Source organism: Porites lutea, chromosome 4 (genome assembly GCF_958299795.1).
Source record: "Porites lutea chromosome 4, jaPorLute2.1, whole genome shotgun sequence".
In the NCBI taxonomy this organism is placed as follows: Eukaryota; Metazoa; Cnidaria; class Anthozoa; order Scleractinia; family Poritidae; genus Porites; species Porites lutea.
Window position 1 is genome coordinate 1,730,345 of NC_133204.1, and position 15,657 is coordinate 1,746,001.

Sequence of the window (15,657 nt, forward strand, 5' to 3'; positions counted from 1 at the left end):
CGACGACTTTCGTTAAAAGAAAAAGATGAAAATTTTAAAGTGGCGGTGAGAAAAAGAGACTGAATGCAAGCGGCCACGAGGTGAAAATGAGCCGTGGTGAAGAAAAGAAAAGCGAACAGGAACACATACGACATTAGAGAGTTTAAGCAAAGGCTTTTTTGTCTTTTGTTTTCAACCTGAAGTGAGGACTTTTGCCTTTTACTACAGGCATTGACGCTATAAAATTAGTATCGCTTAGTTTTTTTGCACTTGTAGAGACGATTTAACTGGAAATTTGGACAAAACTACACTGCTCAGGAATGTAAAACGTTCATGCACGTGCGTCGCTCGAAAACGAAGTTTGCTTAGTTTCCCTATTCATAAAACGCGTAATTTGGAAGTTCCACGCTGTAGTGGTGCAAAGCAACAGCAAAGAAGTGTGCTGCACGTGCAACTGTTGTTTTTTGCTAATTAAACCAATTGTTGAATTGTTTGTTTGTTTGTTTGTTTTTCTGCCGTTCTGTTAGCATCACACGATTTTGATATTTTTTGTTTGAGTAAACTTTAAGTATATCAACGAGAGCTTCGCTTTTAGCCCTGGCTAAATCTATATATTAGAACAAACTTAACCAGCCGTGAAATAAGCGTTTGTGCTAGCAACTTGCATTCGGTTCTCAGGCTCAGGTCGCGCGGTTAATTTATCCATCAAGAGTCTGGGAGCTAATGTGATTACAAAATGGCGGTCGGAACAAAATCAATAGCGTGCTGAATTGTTTCTCCTTTTGAGAGAGAATTTTCAGAATTTTTGGTCATATTTCGGTTAGATGTGAGGAATCTAAGGATTGAAAGGTATATATTGGCATTTAATGATGAAGCTAGATTTATACCCTGCACAAAACCTGATATTTCCTTGTCGATTCTCAGAATTATTAAGCAATGCTCTGATTACCAGCTTAGATTTTCACATGATTCACGTTTTCCGACCTTTTAAAACTCGACGGATGATCTGTATATCTGTTGCTGGTTTTATTTATATTAGATTATTTATAAAGAAACTTTGATAACTTCAGGATGACTTTAATGGCAAAAGTTTTCACGGGTAGTATTTTTAGTATTTTAATGTAAACTTTTATATTGCAGTTAATTCATTTTAGTTAGTACTACATGTATACACGGCCCCACCAGCTTTTTAGCTTTAACTCTTATCGTGTCAAAATAAAGGCTTTATGTTTATGTTTTATACGTGATTTGTGATGTATCTTCTGCACAATTACACTCTTTGAATTTAGGTTTGTGATGCAGTGAAGTGAAGTGACCCAAACATGAGTTCGTCTGCAGCAAAGGTAAGGAAAGATGTATTTCTTTGTGTGCAAAAAGTTAAATGCTTTCAATAAGTAGGAAAACGTACTTATGGGGAATAAAGATTTATTGTATAAGATTATCATATAAGATCAAAGAAAAATCAAGGTACTTAGATGGGTAAAAGGAAAATGACCAAATCCCCTGACTTTCTTTATTTATTTTTAAGCCTAGCCATAAGCCTATGCACATGAAAAGACTGAGTGAAAATGACCTTCTACGTGCTAGGGAAGCATGACAAAATAGCCAGAATATCATGATGCCAGCACTTGATCTTATATGATAATCTTACCCAGATCTAGGTAGAGCTTGGAATTCTGATTGGTTGAAAATTTGTTTCATTCTATCAGAAGCACTTCCAGATCGGGGTAGAAATGCATCATCAGTATTGCATTTCTGTGGCCATTCCTCAAAGATCATTTCGACAGAAAACCAGTATTTGAGTTTTGAAGAATCGGCTATTATTTAAGGTTACGGATAGGTCAGTAATAGGAACTTCCATCTAGAACCAGGGAAAAGTCATGGGGGGTGATATTAGTGAACTTAAGCAAAGACGTTTTTTAGTGACACACATCAAGCGGAAGTGGACTTTTTTCATTCTTGAGCAGTATTTTTGCCTGAATTTTTGGACGAATAATTGTGTCTTTAATACAAAAGGGACTAAGAATACAAATTTGATATTGTCAATTTGTTTTAAAATGAGAAAGGTCTCACTTTGGGTTGATGTGCCTCGCTCAAAAAAGCCTTTGCTTAAGCCCTCTTATGTAGCTTCATGCGAGCTCTGAAAATGGAGGTGACATCTGTGATAATAAATGTGACATCTGTGATAATAAATACCGTAAAATTCCGAAAATAGGCTCCTCCATGTATAAGCCCCTCCAAATATAAGCCCCCTAAACCGGTAATGCAAAAAACCCTCCATTAAATTGCCCCTCCAAATAACCCCCCGGGGGCTTGTACTTGGAAAATTGCCCTCAAATAAAAAGTAAAACAAAGCAAAACCGATAAATTTCCTTCCAACTTTAAGGCTAGCTCAATCGATTTGAAAACACAAATTTCCCTCCGTAGATAAGCCCCTCCGAATATAAGCCTCTCCAAAAATAAGCCCCTACAAAAAGGGCCTTTGAAAAATATAAGCTCTGGGGCTTATTTTCGGAATTTTACAGTATGTCATTTTCAACTTGGAAAAATTGACTGAATGCAAATGGTAAAGCTATTTTTGCACAGAAAATGTTTTGTTTACTTAACAACGTGTACAAAAATGAAAATTTAAATTTCTAACTTGCTCTGTTTATTTATAGGTAGCTGAAATATTCACAGCTGCTGGAGAAGCTTTTTCACATTTAGGAGAACTGACAATGCAACTGCATCCTTTAAACAATGAGGCTAGTTTGACATCACCCTCAAATGCAAATACAAGGTGCTAATAACATGAATATAATTATATCATATTTATATAATATTAGATGACCTGTAATTATGCGGTAGATAGTAAAGTAATGTTAAATAATTTCTGTAAATTTGAAAATTACTGTAATTGTTTGGTGATTGTTTTACTTATAATGACAAAATTAACCAAAAATGAATATATATCAGGGGTCAATTTCATAAAACTCTGACAAGTATAATTTTAATACAAGGGTAGGTATTGTACTTCCTAAAATTGCATAAAAATTAAATGCCCACTGATCTTGCCCATTGATCTTCCTTTAAAAGGACAAAGGTTTACATTGTGTACAGTATGCAGTTTGGAATAATTATTGCAAATCCACAGTGTGAGGATCTTAAGTCATTTTTCTCACCAGTTTCAGTTGTAATTGATTTTATTATTAATCTGAATCATTTCAGCAATAGTGGCAAATGGGGAGACGAGGAGATTGAATTGTTGCGGAATGCAGTAAAAAGATTTGGAGAAGATTTAAAGAAGATAAGTGGTCAGGTCAAGAACAAGTCTGTGTGAGTATTTATTATTTACATCATTTATTTTGTAAAACAAAGGGGGAATTATTTTTTTTAATATAAGATCAAGATTGAGTCATTTGAAACGTACCAGTATTTCCATGAAGCAGAACTTCATCACTTAACTTTTAGTGATAATCATCATGAGAGATAAAAACCCACATCATGGATCTTGCTGTGCTGCGCTATCACTAAGGGTCTGGCACCTGGAATCTCCACCAGCTACCATGAGCATGACCCCTGGCTGCTTTCATGGAAAACAAAAGAAAAATAGAACCAAATGATCTTCCTAGCTATTCAATTCCCCTCCAGTTCTAATAGACCTTTTCCGCATTCCTGTAAAAAAAAGGCACCAGCTTAAGGCTCGGGTGGACAAAATACAGTGATTTGTATGAAATTGTCCACCCGAGCCTCGTCCTCATTTCTTTAAGTTTGCTCACTGGAGCATGATGCTGGAAAGGTCTATTGCATCTACCAGGCAACTTGAAATCTAAGTGACAGTGCAATTTGGTTTACATCCTATTTCCCCTTCTTTCCTAAATTAGAGCTCAAATAAAATCAGCTCTCAAAAAAAGGCTTCATGAGCAGGAGGCCTCCTCACAGAATGTGAAAAAAACCAAGGAAAGGACCCAGGCACCATCCAGTGAACCACAAGCTAAGAAAAAGAAAATAGAAGGTATGAACAATTCCAATTTTATTTCAATTTGCTTATCCACTTCACCCATCACTTCAGTTTATATGAATAATTATTTACACACTGGCAGTGTGTGGCTGAAGTTAAAGCCAGCTGGAAATGATCACATAACCAGTCAAAAATAAAAATATTAATGTCTCTGGGATTTTTTCCTTACAAAGCAAAAGCCTAAGGCCTGAGTAAAGTGAGGTTTATAAGCATCTCAGAATTATTTTGTTTCATGTATAGATCACTTAGGCCAGTGCAATCTTGGGTGGCCTTAATTTACATATATGTTGTGCTTCAATTTTATATTCCTTGGCTGAAATTTTATTCTTCATTGTTTTAAACTGCCATACCAAGAACAAGAGGAAGATAACATTTAAATCAGGGATAAATCTGAACCACAACTGGCAGCAAAACCATACAAACAAAACTGCCACCCTACAAAGCACAGTGTAGCTAGCTTAGTGCTGACTTGTAAACAATGTTTCTGTTCTTTTAATTACTCTAAATAGTGACTAAAAGTGGCTCATCTAACCTGAAATGTTGTTTCTGTGCAAAATTTCTGAGGGCTAATGTGTCAAATAGTAAATTGCTCTAGCGACTAGTTAGGTATGTCCTTATAGGTTTTTGTGGCCTCAGTTCCAAAAAAGCTGGGACTCCTACCTTGCTTTTGGCCTTGGCTTTGAGTCTGTACTTTTTTTTACTCCTTTTCCTTTATTTCTTATAATTCACATGACTGCATTCTCCTTTGCAGTCCAATCAAGCTCTGAAGATGATCAGCTATCCTCAGCCTTTTCCCCTGGTCCCATACCAAGTACAACGGTTCCTGTAACCGATTTGCTTCCAGAAGGCAGCTCACCCCTCAAGACTGTCACCAATGGTGCAGAAAATGATGTTGATATTGTTGGCATTTTTGATAATGGGCAAGACACTGTTTTTCCAGAGATGCCTGGAGGTAATGTTCTCAGTTAAACCTGAATTTTTTTATTTTCCTTTTGCTTTAAAATGCTAGTAGTCAACTCTCTTAGATAGATATTGCTAGTATATACATCTGCATTATACCACTATAAAGTGTTCATGTTAGAGAAGTGTTTGCCTGATACAGAGTCAAAGGAGAGGACCAGAGAACAGCGACTGACCTGTTGTAGGTGTCCAATTTAGGAAGGTTTCTGACTTTTTAAAATACACGTCTCGACATTAAGAGAGAGTCGACTGTTAATACATAGGTATTCATATGATATATGACTGTGGGCAGTTCACCTAACTAATAATATTATTGGCCATGTCATTTGGCTTTCCAGAAGGCTTTCTGTAGTGGCTAGAGTTGCTGTCCATTTCCATTTCAAGTATAAGCATAATAAGAAAAGAAAAAGACTTGGACAGAAATTTTTGTTAAGAAGTTGTTGTCCATTTCCTACAGATCAAATCTTGTAGGAAACATGCTTTGAAAATAACTGCAAATGGCTGTTGAGCTGAATGAAATCTGCAGAGTTTCTTCAATTTTCATAAATTATAATTGCCAATCTAATGACAGTAATGTTAGTGTTCTTTGCAAAACATAATTGTGAGAAACATTTACATATTGTATTGAGTAATTTACTCTAAATACTATTAAATAAATATAGGTGCAAAAAAGAGGCCACAGTCCATTTGTATCTTTGCGTGCACAATCACAAAAAAATTTAAGCTTTCAAGGAAGAGATTCACTTTCTTCTGCAACAGCATTTAAATTTTCCTCTTCATCTCTGTTTCACTTTATGTTTATTGCAGCTTTAGGACCACTTGAAACCCAGATTGCAGATGAAATCCTTTCCACAATGTGACAGTAAACTCGAGGGGCATTTTTGTCGCATAACCTGATGATGTTGAAAATGTCTGTTATGTCCATAGTATGCTGCTCAATATTTATTTTAATCTGTATTATAGTGTACGTTTCAAACTATATTAACATTAATTTTTATGCTGTATTTCTTCTGTTGAGGCTGACAGCTAGAACATTCAAGCTAATTTTTGTTTTATGAGCAATCTCATATTTTTCTGTATAATAAAAAATAGCTTAAATAATGAGGAATAGCTCGTACCAGGCTCTTGGTCAGTGTAGGGGAGCAAAAGAAGCGAGTGAGCAGTGAAATAGCAAATGAGTGAAAAAGAGCGGAAAGATAAAGGGGAGGGCCTTAGGCAATATTTTTTAAATGCCTCAATCTGCCCACTACCCTGTCACTTCCTGAAATACCATTTCTCGTGTCAAAATTGCAAAATGTCAAGAGGAACCGTTGTTGGGGGGTTTCACATGCTCAACATGTTTGTTAGACTCTGTGCTCTGTGAAGCCAAATAATAAATTGATGTAGGTGGCAAACAAGTAAACTGTGACAATTGACCAATCATTGGGTATACCAAGAGCTGGTATATATGCTGGAATGAGGTATTGAAAACAATTCTTACAGGCTCCATTACTCTGTCTCTTCCCAGCCCCCACATGGTTTTGCCCAATTTTTCTCAATCCGCATTTCTCACTATCTTGGAGCCTGGAACAGGCTAAATGGGGAATTGCTTGCATGGCAAACCAGCACCTGTGTCAAAGTTTCAATTTTTCTGATAATGTATTAAAGAAAACTTATTATATGCAAAAGATATCTGTTATAAGAAAACAAACAACCTATTCTCTATGGATTTTTTTTTTACTTTAGAACTCATCAAGAGCTTCTTTTATTGGTTTATCATATAATACAGGAACAACTTTATAAACACAGCTATGTTTATCCTGTGTAAACCTCCATGAGTACATGTATTTCATTTTTCACATTACCTCTTTTAATAATATTGTTGAACTTTGATTAAAATAAAATTGCATTAATATTTTGTTATAATTATTGTACAACTTGAACTTATAAAATATCACTGTATTAAAAAAGGAAAATCTCAATAATCTCTGTCTTTTCAGTCCAGATAAATTGGTGGTGTATTTAATATTTATATAGTTACTATCGTGGCAGCTTCACAGTGAGTGCAGTGTCTACCCAGAGTGGCAAGCATCAGAAGAGGAAGATGAGGCAGGCATGCAGATTTCCTCTCCCCTTCCTCCCCTTCTTCATGCTCCTGCCACGCAGACTATTGAGATTGACTAGACTTTCTGAGGAACCACTGCTATTGAATCAAACTATGGACACAATCCTGTGGTATGGCCATACACTTCTAATCTCTTTGGCAGTCTCTCTGTATGATGCTCTCAGAACTGATTTTCAGTAAACTAAACAATAAATTCTGCCAATCAATAGTTTTTTCCTTGAATAAGCTAATAAGCAGTAAATTGCTATGATTATTTCATGCTGGTTTGTTAAAAGGTTTATCATAAAAGTCCCAAAAGTTGTCGTCATCATCATCAGCAGGAATGTCAATCGGAGGCGGCAAGGAAGGAGGAGGAATTTCCTCAGGCATAACTGTATTTTCAGTGCTTGAAGGTTTTTGTTCCTTCTTCTGTGGCTTTGGTTTTAGATTGGATTTCTTGACTTTAGCTTGAGGAGGAGATTTCTCTACCTTTTGAGTTACCTCTTTTGGTACTTGAGGTTTCCAGTCTGCTTTATTAAAAAATAAATTAGAAAGAAATGTTACTAAAAGGATTAAAACTGAAAAAATTATGGCAGGCCCATTCGATGAGTGAAAAAAATTAAGTATTGGCCCATAATTGTGTGTTTAGTTATAATACAATACAGGTCTAATGTTATTCACTAGTTCGTACAAATGTGATGTGGGTCCCAAATCGGCACTAACTAGACCCTAGTGGTGTATGTGCCGATCATCAATTACAATTTATCTTTGATCAAAATCTTTTAGGAGCATTGCGATAATGAATTATGGAAAATGTTCAATTGATTATTGTGGGATAAAATTTCTTTTTGGCAAATAAACATACTAAAAACTTGTGTGTTAAAAATTGAAGACTAGAAAAATCCAGTATCATCTGCTAGAGTGAAGTGGAGCAAAGCTGTACAAAACACAATACCAGGTAACCAGTGTCTGAACACATCACCATGTTGTGCCTGTAGTGCAACTGTGAACAAAATCTTCTAGGTGTGGTGGTCTAGGTGGTCTTCTTGTGTTTACAGTTTCCATAGAAACTGTGACACTATGCAGACAGGTCGTGTCCGTAAATTATGTCGGCAAGTAAGAAAAGCGATAATTATGAAGGCCAGATACAAAATAGTTTGCAAACATCGGAGAGTCTATGTCTATTATCCTCTAGTTGCTGCTTGTCAATTTATCAAATGAATTTATTATTTTTTTCCAGTCAAAAGATATTTTTTTGCAGAAATGGGGTAATTATGAGCATCAGCATGCTTTATAATAAGTGTGATCTGTTGCATTGAAAGGATTATTATTTCCTGATGCAAGAAGTCACACTTCATTTTCTTTTCCACGCTAGTCATCAGCACGCTATATGAAGGTGAAGCACAACTTAATGCGTCAGATAAATAAGCGTCACCTTTTGCATCAAAAATGTTTTTCTTCGATGATGCAAGAAATCACACTTTGTTGACTTTGACAAAAGTAGACATAGCAATCTCCATTAGATTTTTCTTTTCTCTGTTGACATAATGCCGACAAAATCGCAAGTGCACAACAGAAATAACAAAAACTGTAAACATGTGCTCTCTCTAGAGATCTATTTTTCTTTGTGTAATCAGTCAAAAGAGCTGTTTGGCAACTTAAACCCAGGCTCAGTATATAGTCTAATAGAGTTATCAATTTACTTCTTCTGCTTTTTGTCCAGAGAAAATTAGAAGGCAATTAACAGTTACCTGCCTGTTTAGGTAAGGTATCAAGGTAGGCATCCCACTTTTTCTTCATTCTTTCATGATGTACATTAGCTGCAGACCACTGTCCAAACTCATCAGTCTGAATTCCAAAGAACTTATCCCTCTGTGATGATGGTATAACCAGCTGCTCCTTGAAAACTTTAGCTGTTGTACTATGCCACTGATTGTTGCCTAGGCCCGGGAAAACGTTAGATCTCAACGCCATTGACAGATTGTTATAGTTTCCAGAAGGTTTTAGTGAACTATCATCGACTGAGTCCTTGTGGCGAGAAAGTCTGCTGTCAACAGTTCTTCTCTCCTCTTCTCTCCTCGTCGTTTTCTTATTCACGTTTGCAGTTGCCGGTGATGAAAGCGGCTGTAAATTGCTAGAGTAAAGTTGAGGTTTCACCTCCCTCCATCTTCCGTGTCCATCTTGAACGATACGCCTTCTAGAGTATAAGTTTATGCTTGGTAAATCGCTTTGTCCTTTTTTCAATTCATCGCTTGCTCTTTTGGGTGGAAATTGGGGTCTGATGTATTCTTCAATATCAAATAGAGTTTCCGAAGAGACTATTTCGGCCAAAGCAGCTTTTTGTTCCTCTGAAAGGCCTTTGATTGCCATAACTTATTTTCATGGTGAATCTGACGACGAAAACGTGTAACGTTGTTTTGCTTTGCTTCAAAGTCTGGTTAAAGCCCAACACTCTCTGTACCCTTGTCCGCCATATTTGCGTTGCATGGCAACTGAGACGAACAATCCCATGTGGCTGTTTGGCCCGATAAAAACCTGGAAACCAGTGTGATTGCCTGAAGTCTAAAGTCTAAAGATCCCGGCTAGTTGTAAAATTTCGGCTTCAAATTTTGTTGGAAACAGGGTTTCAGCAGGTTTTCAGGCATTATCTACGAGGTAAGCGGACTCTCTTAGGTTACAACGGTATTAACTCGCGGGGTTGAACTTTTGTTGACTGAAAGGAAACCGATTGGGGATCGATATGTGAATGTCTGAGTTGTTTCATGTTTGTCGTGACATTCACCCAAACCGATCATTGTCAGACGTTCAAGAAAAGTGTCAGTAAATAAAAAATTTAATTTGAAGCTACATAAATATACCGTAAAAATGCTGATAGGCTAAATAATTTAAACATTAAGCTAAAAGGCTATATTGCAATATTGGTATGGAACCACAGGTAGCCCAAGCTCACTATGAGAGCCGGCCTAAGCAACACAACTCAACTTAGCTAATTAATAATTATTTATACGACTACAATAAACGTGTGAGAATTATTCCTTAGGCTAGAAATGAGTGAAATGTGGCGTGAATGTGCCCTAACTGTGTTTCAGGCCTCTAAGGTGCACTTTTTTTTAGCAAAGATTTTTACCCAGGCCCTGGTTGTTAAAATGTTGGATAGCACCATCCACCGGATAAATCACTATCCAGCGGATAAGTACTGGGGAAATTATTTGCACTATCCATTGGATAGAGATTTATCTGGTGGATAGAGCTATCCAGCCTTTGAACATGTACAACCAATGCCAGATGAACATAGGGATGCTTTCCACATCTATGGCTTAATCTGCAGTGCCTCTGCTATCTGTTCGTCTGAAGTTGTATGAACCATGTGCTATGCCCCTAGTTACTGGTTTGCACAAGACGTCACAGTAGACATGTTGGTGGAGGGGGCGTAGGGGTTTGCGGTGATGCGGTTTTGCTTGATTTTGGGTGCGATTTTGCAGAAATTTTTATTTTAATTTGCGGTACTGCGTTTTTACAAAACCAAGCGGTTTGCGGTATATAGAAATTTTTGGGTAATTTCAATGCGGTGTGTGGGTTTCTTATGTTATTCTGTGCAGTGTTTATATATATTTCTGTGTCGTTTTGCAGTGTTTGTACTCCCCTTCACCCCCCTCTTGGTGGTAAAGAATAAAAGCAGTTCTCTCTGGGAACTAAACGCTATTTTCGTGTAAATTCTTTGAGAAAAAATTGTATTGACCCCCAACTTTGTCGCCTTGTCACGTGTTTGCAAACAAAGAATTAGGCCCATCTGATTAAACACATGTATGCATGCATTTAAAATGTAATGACTGAATTCAAAAATTTTTTCTAGGTATCTAATAAAGAATGGCTCATCGTTTGACATCTCATCACAGAGCTCTGTTTTCCCCAAAGTACTTGTCTGGAACATCAGCTCACATCACAACAACATCATTTTTTAGAGCCCCATTTGATGTGAAGAATAGTGAGGACTTTCAAAAAAGAGTTCTTGCCTCTACAAAGCCTGTCCTTGTGGACTTCCATGCTGAGTATGAAGGAATTCTTTTTAAACTTTTCTCTGCTTAACTGGTTTTTCTTTTTGCTTTTCTGAACTCTCATAGCTGTTTTTGGTGTTGCATGTAGAAGCTTATAACCATAGGGTATACCGACAAGAGAGAATGATAGGACAAAGAAGGAAACACCCAGTTGAGCCCTTGGGATATGTGAATTTCCCAAAGTTATTTTTAGACCAATTAAATGCTTGAAATTAATCAGAAGTTGGTTTTCTGGAGAGGTCTGCAAACGTGTGTTCATTTTAGTCAAGAGAGAGTGATGGGACATTATGCTTGCAGTCTAATAATTTTCTGGTAACATGCACCTGCTATGTTTTGACGACGGGCCCTAACGCCAATTAAAATCCCTCAATTACATGATGTAGTGATCTACGAATAACAGCCATCAAATTATTCTCCACACATTCCAGGAAAAGTCACGTGGCCTCCATACACGATTAGCAACAGTGAATCACAGACACCCCTTCTCCGATTTTTACCGAGGGGAGAGGGGGTCTGTACACAGGCTATCTCTCTTGATACTGATGAAATAATGTTGAAGAAGTAAAGCAACAAAGTTGCCTTTTTTAAGGGAGGTGTCTCATGGTGGCATACTAAAATTTATTCTATGCTGGTTATAAAATTTACTACAGATGTATAAAATCCCTTTGATAATATCTAGACTGCTAGTAGGTGGCTGAATCATAATTAAAAAAGCTTTCACAAAGTGAAAGTGCCAACCCCTGACTTTGATTTGGATGGAAAACTAGATTCAAAATCCTTCAAGTGGGACAAGGTGACCTCTCAAAAATGAATCCCCACTTGAATCACTTCGTACCCTCATTAAGGCTTTTATATGGTAACTGACAAAGTTTTACCCCTTTTCACTGATAATAAGAGGTCAATGTGGCACAAGTCTAGAGTGAGTACTGGGTGAATCACTTAAACAACCTTGGAGATAATATATTGTAGAATATTGCAGTTCCTAACATCAACTGACACTGTTTTCACTTGTTATAGGTCACTTGATTTTAAAAATTTTTATCGCCAGCTTCTATAATTTACAGCCTTTTCTTATTATTTTATTAATAATGAGATTGAAGGGTGCACAAAAAATTTGTATGACTTTGCATCAAGCTCTTAAAATTCTAATTTTTTCAGGTACTTTTTGTTCCATTCTACCGAATATAATTTTAGTTTAAAAAAAATTATTCTATTTTGTAGCTTTAATGTTGTACTTGTTCCATTGTATACCAAAACTAGGAGCACATCATAGTTACCAGTTTGCTTTTTTGTGATTTTTATGACCTATAGAAAAGTACATAAATTTTGTCTCTTTTTTTAGGTGGTGCCACCCTTGCAAGTTGTTGGCCACAAAGTTAGATGATATTGTTGGGCAAAAGAATGGATTGCTAGAACTGGCCAAAGTCGACATAGATAATAATGCTGATTTAGCTCTTCAATATGAAGTGAGTATCTTCAGATAACCCCAGAGTGTACTCCCTACATCATATGTGCCAACTCTCCCAGTTACTGCACTGATCGCCAGTGCTTTTGACCTTTTTTGTGCTTTAGTTTGAAATGTAGCCCATTTTTTCTAAAAATTCGAACTGTTTTTTTAATATATTTGTACTGTTTCTGGAACATTTTTGCACGTATAGGCACTGAAAAAGATTATTTCCTTATTATAATGATGAAAGAAAATTTCGGTAGTATGAACTTCATGTAAGCTTCCCTATAATGTCCTAAGCCATAGGTCAATTTGTGGGCGGGGGGTTCGTTGACTTTCAGGGGTGGGGGAGGGTAGTGCAAAAGAGAGTGTCTCCAGTCTACGTTTCTGTATAATGGACTGTTACCACGGCAGTTCTTTGCACTAGTGTAAAGGACGCTTTGCTCAGGTATACAAAATGGGATAGATTTTACCAGTCAAGGTTTTTAAAAGGGTTTACGAGAACTGATTTGTGGGGATCTTATCTTCCAAATAATTCTGAAGACCCTACGGCTGATCCATTTTCAAATGTATTTTGAGCGGTGTTTGTCATAGAAAAAAGTGAGTTGAAGTCACCAAGGTATATTCAAAGAGATCTTTAGATTCAAGGAAGAGGTCGAGGTTTACCACAAGGACGAGATTTAACTTGACGTTTTTGGAATACTTATAAGTATAGACACCCCGGAAAGCTTCATTGTTCTTTTTTTTTTCTCCAGAAAAGTTTAAGCACGGTTATTTTTATCGAAGGAGGTTAAGCCCTCTGCCGTCTGCAAAATGAGAAAAGTGCAAACTTCTAGCGTTTGATAACTTGTTTCCGCCACTACGACATCTCGTAGTTAAGTGACGACGGCTATCGCATTTGCCTGCCAAAAAACTGATTCACATGCGCGCACTCACGCGCGTAGTAGTGCGCGCGCAGTGCTACGCGTAGTCGTACTCGTCTTAGTATCTTATAAAAAGTCTCTATTAACGAAGTCGACAACAGCAGCCTCAAAGGGCAATAGGTTTAATAAGCAGAACACTAACTCTGCACTCTCATCGCTCTTTTTGGTGTATTTCTTTGCCTCGCTCAACTACGACGTGATGTTTGCTATTGCCACGTTCTACGTGCCGCGCACACGTTCCAAAGAATACAGGTGGCCGTATCATACATGTAGGGGCTGTTGGCTGGTCCAAAGTTTCGAGGATGTTGCTTTAGGGTTGGCTGTTAATTACCGTTAGCAAAGGTTCGACTTTATACGTGAATGTTGACGTTTTCTTTCTTGGTTAGGTGACAGCGGTTCCCACTGTACTTGGCGTAAAAAATGGAAAGATTATTGACTCGTTTCAAGGAGCAGTAGACACTGAACAGCTGAAGCGATTTGTGGACAAGTTGTTACAATAGAGAACACTGCAACTATTGTGTGAACTTCGACAGTGCTTTCACTGCACCACGTGGAGATAAAGACATGTAAAATGCTGGTCTGGTTTTAAGTTCTTTATATGTAAATAAAGTGAGGAATGGACTCAAGATTGAAATACTGTAGCCTGAGAAAACAGCCGACATTTGGCGACGCTACCACTAGTTTCCCCGCCAAGTGACGTCTGAGAAACGAGCGCAAAAATTCCATACTGATGACGCGTCACTACCCAGATCTGGGTAGTGCTTCTGATTGGTTGAATCAAATTTCCCACTCGGCACGACCAATCAGAAGTACTACCCAGATCCGGGTAGTGACACGTCATCAGTATGGAATTTCTGCGCTCGTTTCTCAGACGTCATTTGGCGGGGAAACCAGTGGTGGCGTCGCCAAATGTCGGCTGTTTTCTCAGGCTAGAAATACTGAGGCTCACCCTTAAGGCTACGTAACAAATACTTCCCCTGAAGTGTGATGATAAGAGGAGGAAATAAAATACAAATTTGCACTTTAAGAGTGCATATTTTACAGAGATGCACATGAAAAAGTACGCAGATATGAGAATTAATTTTTGTACACCAATTTTTAATGCTAGCAAACTAAACACTTAATTTTATCAAAAGTTACTCAATAAATTGTGCCTGTTGTCTGCCTTTCGGTACTTTTCTAACGACTTAGTCTCTTTATCCCTGCAAAATGTCTTCCTAGTATACGAGCACTTGTCGTTTTTTAGTGTGTGAACCATGCCTGGCCGGTATTTGTATGCGAACCAGTGGAACTTCTAAATCCATATCCTTGATTTACTGATGAACAAGAATCTTCACCGCCAAACAAAGTTTTTTTTATATTTAAGATGAGTGGCCGCCCCCCAATGGGGTGAGTGCAATGGCGACAAACAACAAACTAGCAAAAGCCAGAAAACATATCACAACACAACGTCATGGAGGGGGAACCAGTCCACCAAACTTGCGGAGGTGTAGAATCTCGCCCACCAAAGAGAGGAGGAAGTCCAAAACAGCAACAAAAACAAACAGCGTCAAGGTAAAGAACAGGAAAAAACAGAACTGCAGGCCAGGAGGTTCAGGGAACTTGGCAGGAACACCAGGAGGAAGTTTTTTGTTCTCGACAGGGGCCAAAGTTTCTTACGGACGCTCGATGTCACGATGGACATACTTGACAAACTGGTTGTACTCAAAACTTGTGTTACCAGCCATGATATTACGTGTCAATCGGCCGAAGTTAAGACGACACCTAGAAGTGCCGGCCCAAAGAGGGTCGTGAACCTTGAACGAAAACTTTGTAAGCAAGACAAACTTTGCAGCAGTAGACGCTGTGCGAGACCGAGCGGCATCAGGCAGAAGAGCAGCAGGACTGGAAGAAGGAAATTTTGGGGACGAAGATGACTTAACGGAAGCTGTACCACGCTGAGGGACCGGAGCAGTTGCAGCGGGCAGCGAAACAGGCGGAAAAGACAGGTGGAACAACAGTAGTAGACCGACGCTGAGCAAGATCAACCGTGCCAGCCCTAATTAACATCTTTGATCGTATGCTCTTCAATCTCGTTATCAACCGCATTTACGGCTTAGTTCTGGCCGACTTCCAAAAAGCATTCCATCTGGTAAGCCACGACATCCTGATTGAAAAGCTGCGTATCTATGGTCTTCATGAATGCAGCTTGGGTCTTATCCGCTCCTTCC

General features: G+C 38.0%; 3 protein-coding genes across 5 annotated transcripts; 2 read left to right on the plus strand and 1 right to left on the minus strand.

The window, feature by feature from the left end:
• The first annotated feature begins 759 nt into the window (after positions 1–759).
• LOC140935182 (uncharacterized) lies at positions 760–6,903 on the plus strand. Of its 2 annotated transcripts, none has more exons than XM_073384717.1 (7): positions 760–828; positions 1,269–1,322; positions 2,640–2,758; positions 3,187–3,294; positions 3,843–3,973; positions 4,731–4,931; positions 5,747–6,903. In XM_073384717.1, exons 2-7 carry the CDS (start codon positions 1,302–1,304, stop codon positions 5,797–5,799), a joined length of 633 nt encoding a protein of 210 aa, XP_073240818.1. In that variant the 5' UTR covers positions 760–828; positions 1,269–1,301; the 3' UTR covers positions 5,800–6,903. The 2 variants fall into 2 exon arrangements, with proteins under 2 accessions (XP_073240818.1, XP_073240819.1); XM_073384718.1 differs by having other exon boundaries at positions 787–828; positions 1,287–1,322.
• A 142-nt stretch (positions 6,904–7,045) lies between these two features.
• LOC140935181 (uncharacterized) lies at positions 7,046–9,502 on the minus strand. 2 transcript variants are annotated; one of them, XM_073384716.1, is made up of 2 exons: positions 8,774–9,502; positions 7,046–7,549 (listed from the first exon to the last, which is right to left on the minus strand). In XM_073384716.1, exons 1-2 carry the CDS (start codon positions 9,390–9,392, stop codon positions 7,299–7,301), a joined length of 870 nt encoding a protein of 289 aa, XP_073240817.1. In that variant the 5' UTR covers positions 9,393–9,502; the 3' UTR covers positions 7,046–7,298. The 2 variants fall into 2 exon arrangements, with proteins under 2 accessions (XP_073240817.1, XP_073240816.1); XM_073384715.1 differs by having other exon boundaries at positions 7,046–7,552.
• Positions 9,503–9,569: 67 nt separating this feature from the next.
• Positions 9,570–14,190, plus strand: LOC140934917 (thioredoxin, mitochondrial-like). Its single transcript, XM_073384474.1, has 4 exons — positions 9,570–9,677; positions 10,876–11,071; positions 12,420–12,543; positions 13,834–14,190. The coding sequence occupies exons 2-4, from the start codon at positions 10,890–10,892 to the stop codon at positions 13,945–13,947; spliced, it is 420 nt and encodes a 139-aa protein (XP_073240575.1). The 5' UTR covers positions 9,570–9,677; positions 10,876–10,889; the 3' UTR covers positions 13,948–14,190.
• Positions 14,191–15,657: the final 1,467 nt, after the last annotated feature.

Coding starts and splice junctions, on each gene's coding strand:
- LOC140935182 (XM_073384717.1), top strand. CDS start 1,302: ATGAGTTCGTCTGCAGCAAAG. Junction 2,759..3,186: donor CCCTCAAATGCAAATACAAG/GTGCTAATAACA, acceptor GAATCATTTCAG/CAATAGTGGCAAATGGGGAG. Junction 4,932..5,746: donor TTTTCCAGAGATGCCTGGAG/GTAATGTTCTCA, acceptor TGTTTATTGCAG/CTTTAGGACCACTTGAAACC.
- LOC140935181 (XM_073384715.1), bottom strand. CDS start 9,392: ATGGCAATCAAAGGCCTTTCAGAGGAACAAAAAGCTGCTTTGGCCGAA. Junction 7,553..8,773: donor TACCTTACCTAAACAGGCAG/GTAACTGTTAAT, acceptor TTTTTAATAAAG/CAGACTGGAAACCTCAAGTA.
- LOC140934917 (XM_073384474.1), top strand. CDS start 10,890: ATGGCTCATCGTTTGACATCTCATCACAGAGCTCTGTTTTCCCCAAAG. Junction 11,072..12,419: donor CTTGTGGACTTCCATGCTGA/GTATGAAGGAAT, acceptor CTCTTTTTTTAG/GTGGTGCCACCCTTGCAAGT. Junction 12,544..13,833: donor ATTTAGCTCTTCAATATGAA/GTGAGTATCTTC, acceptor TTTCTTGGTTAG/GTGACAGCGGTTCCCACTGT.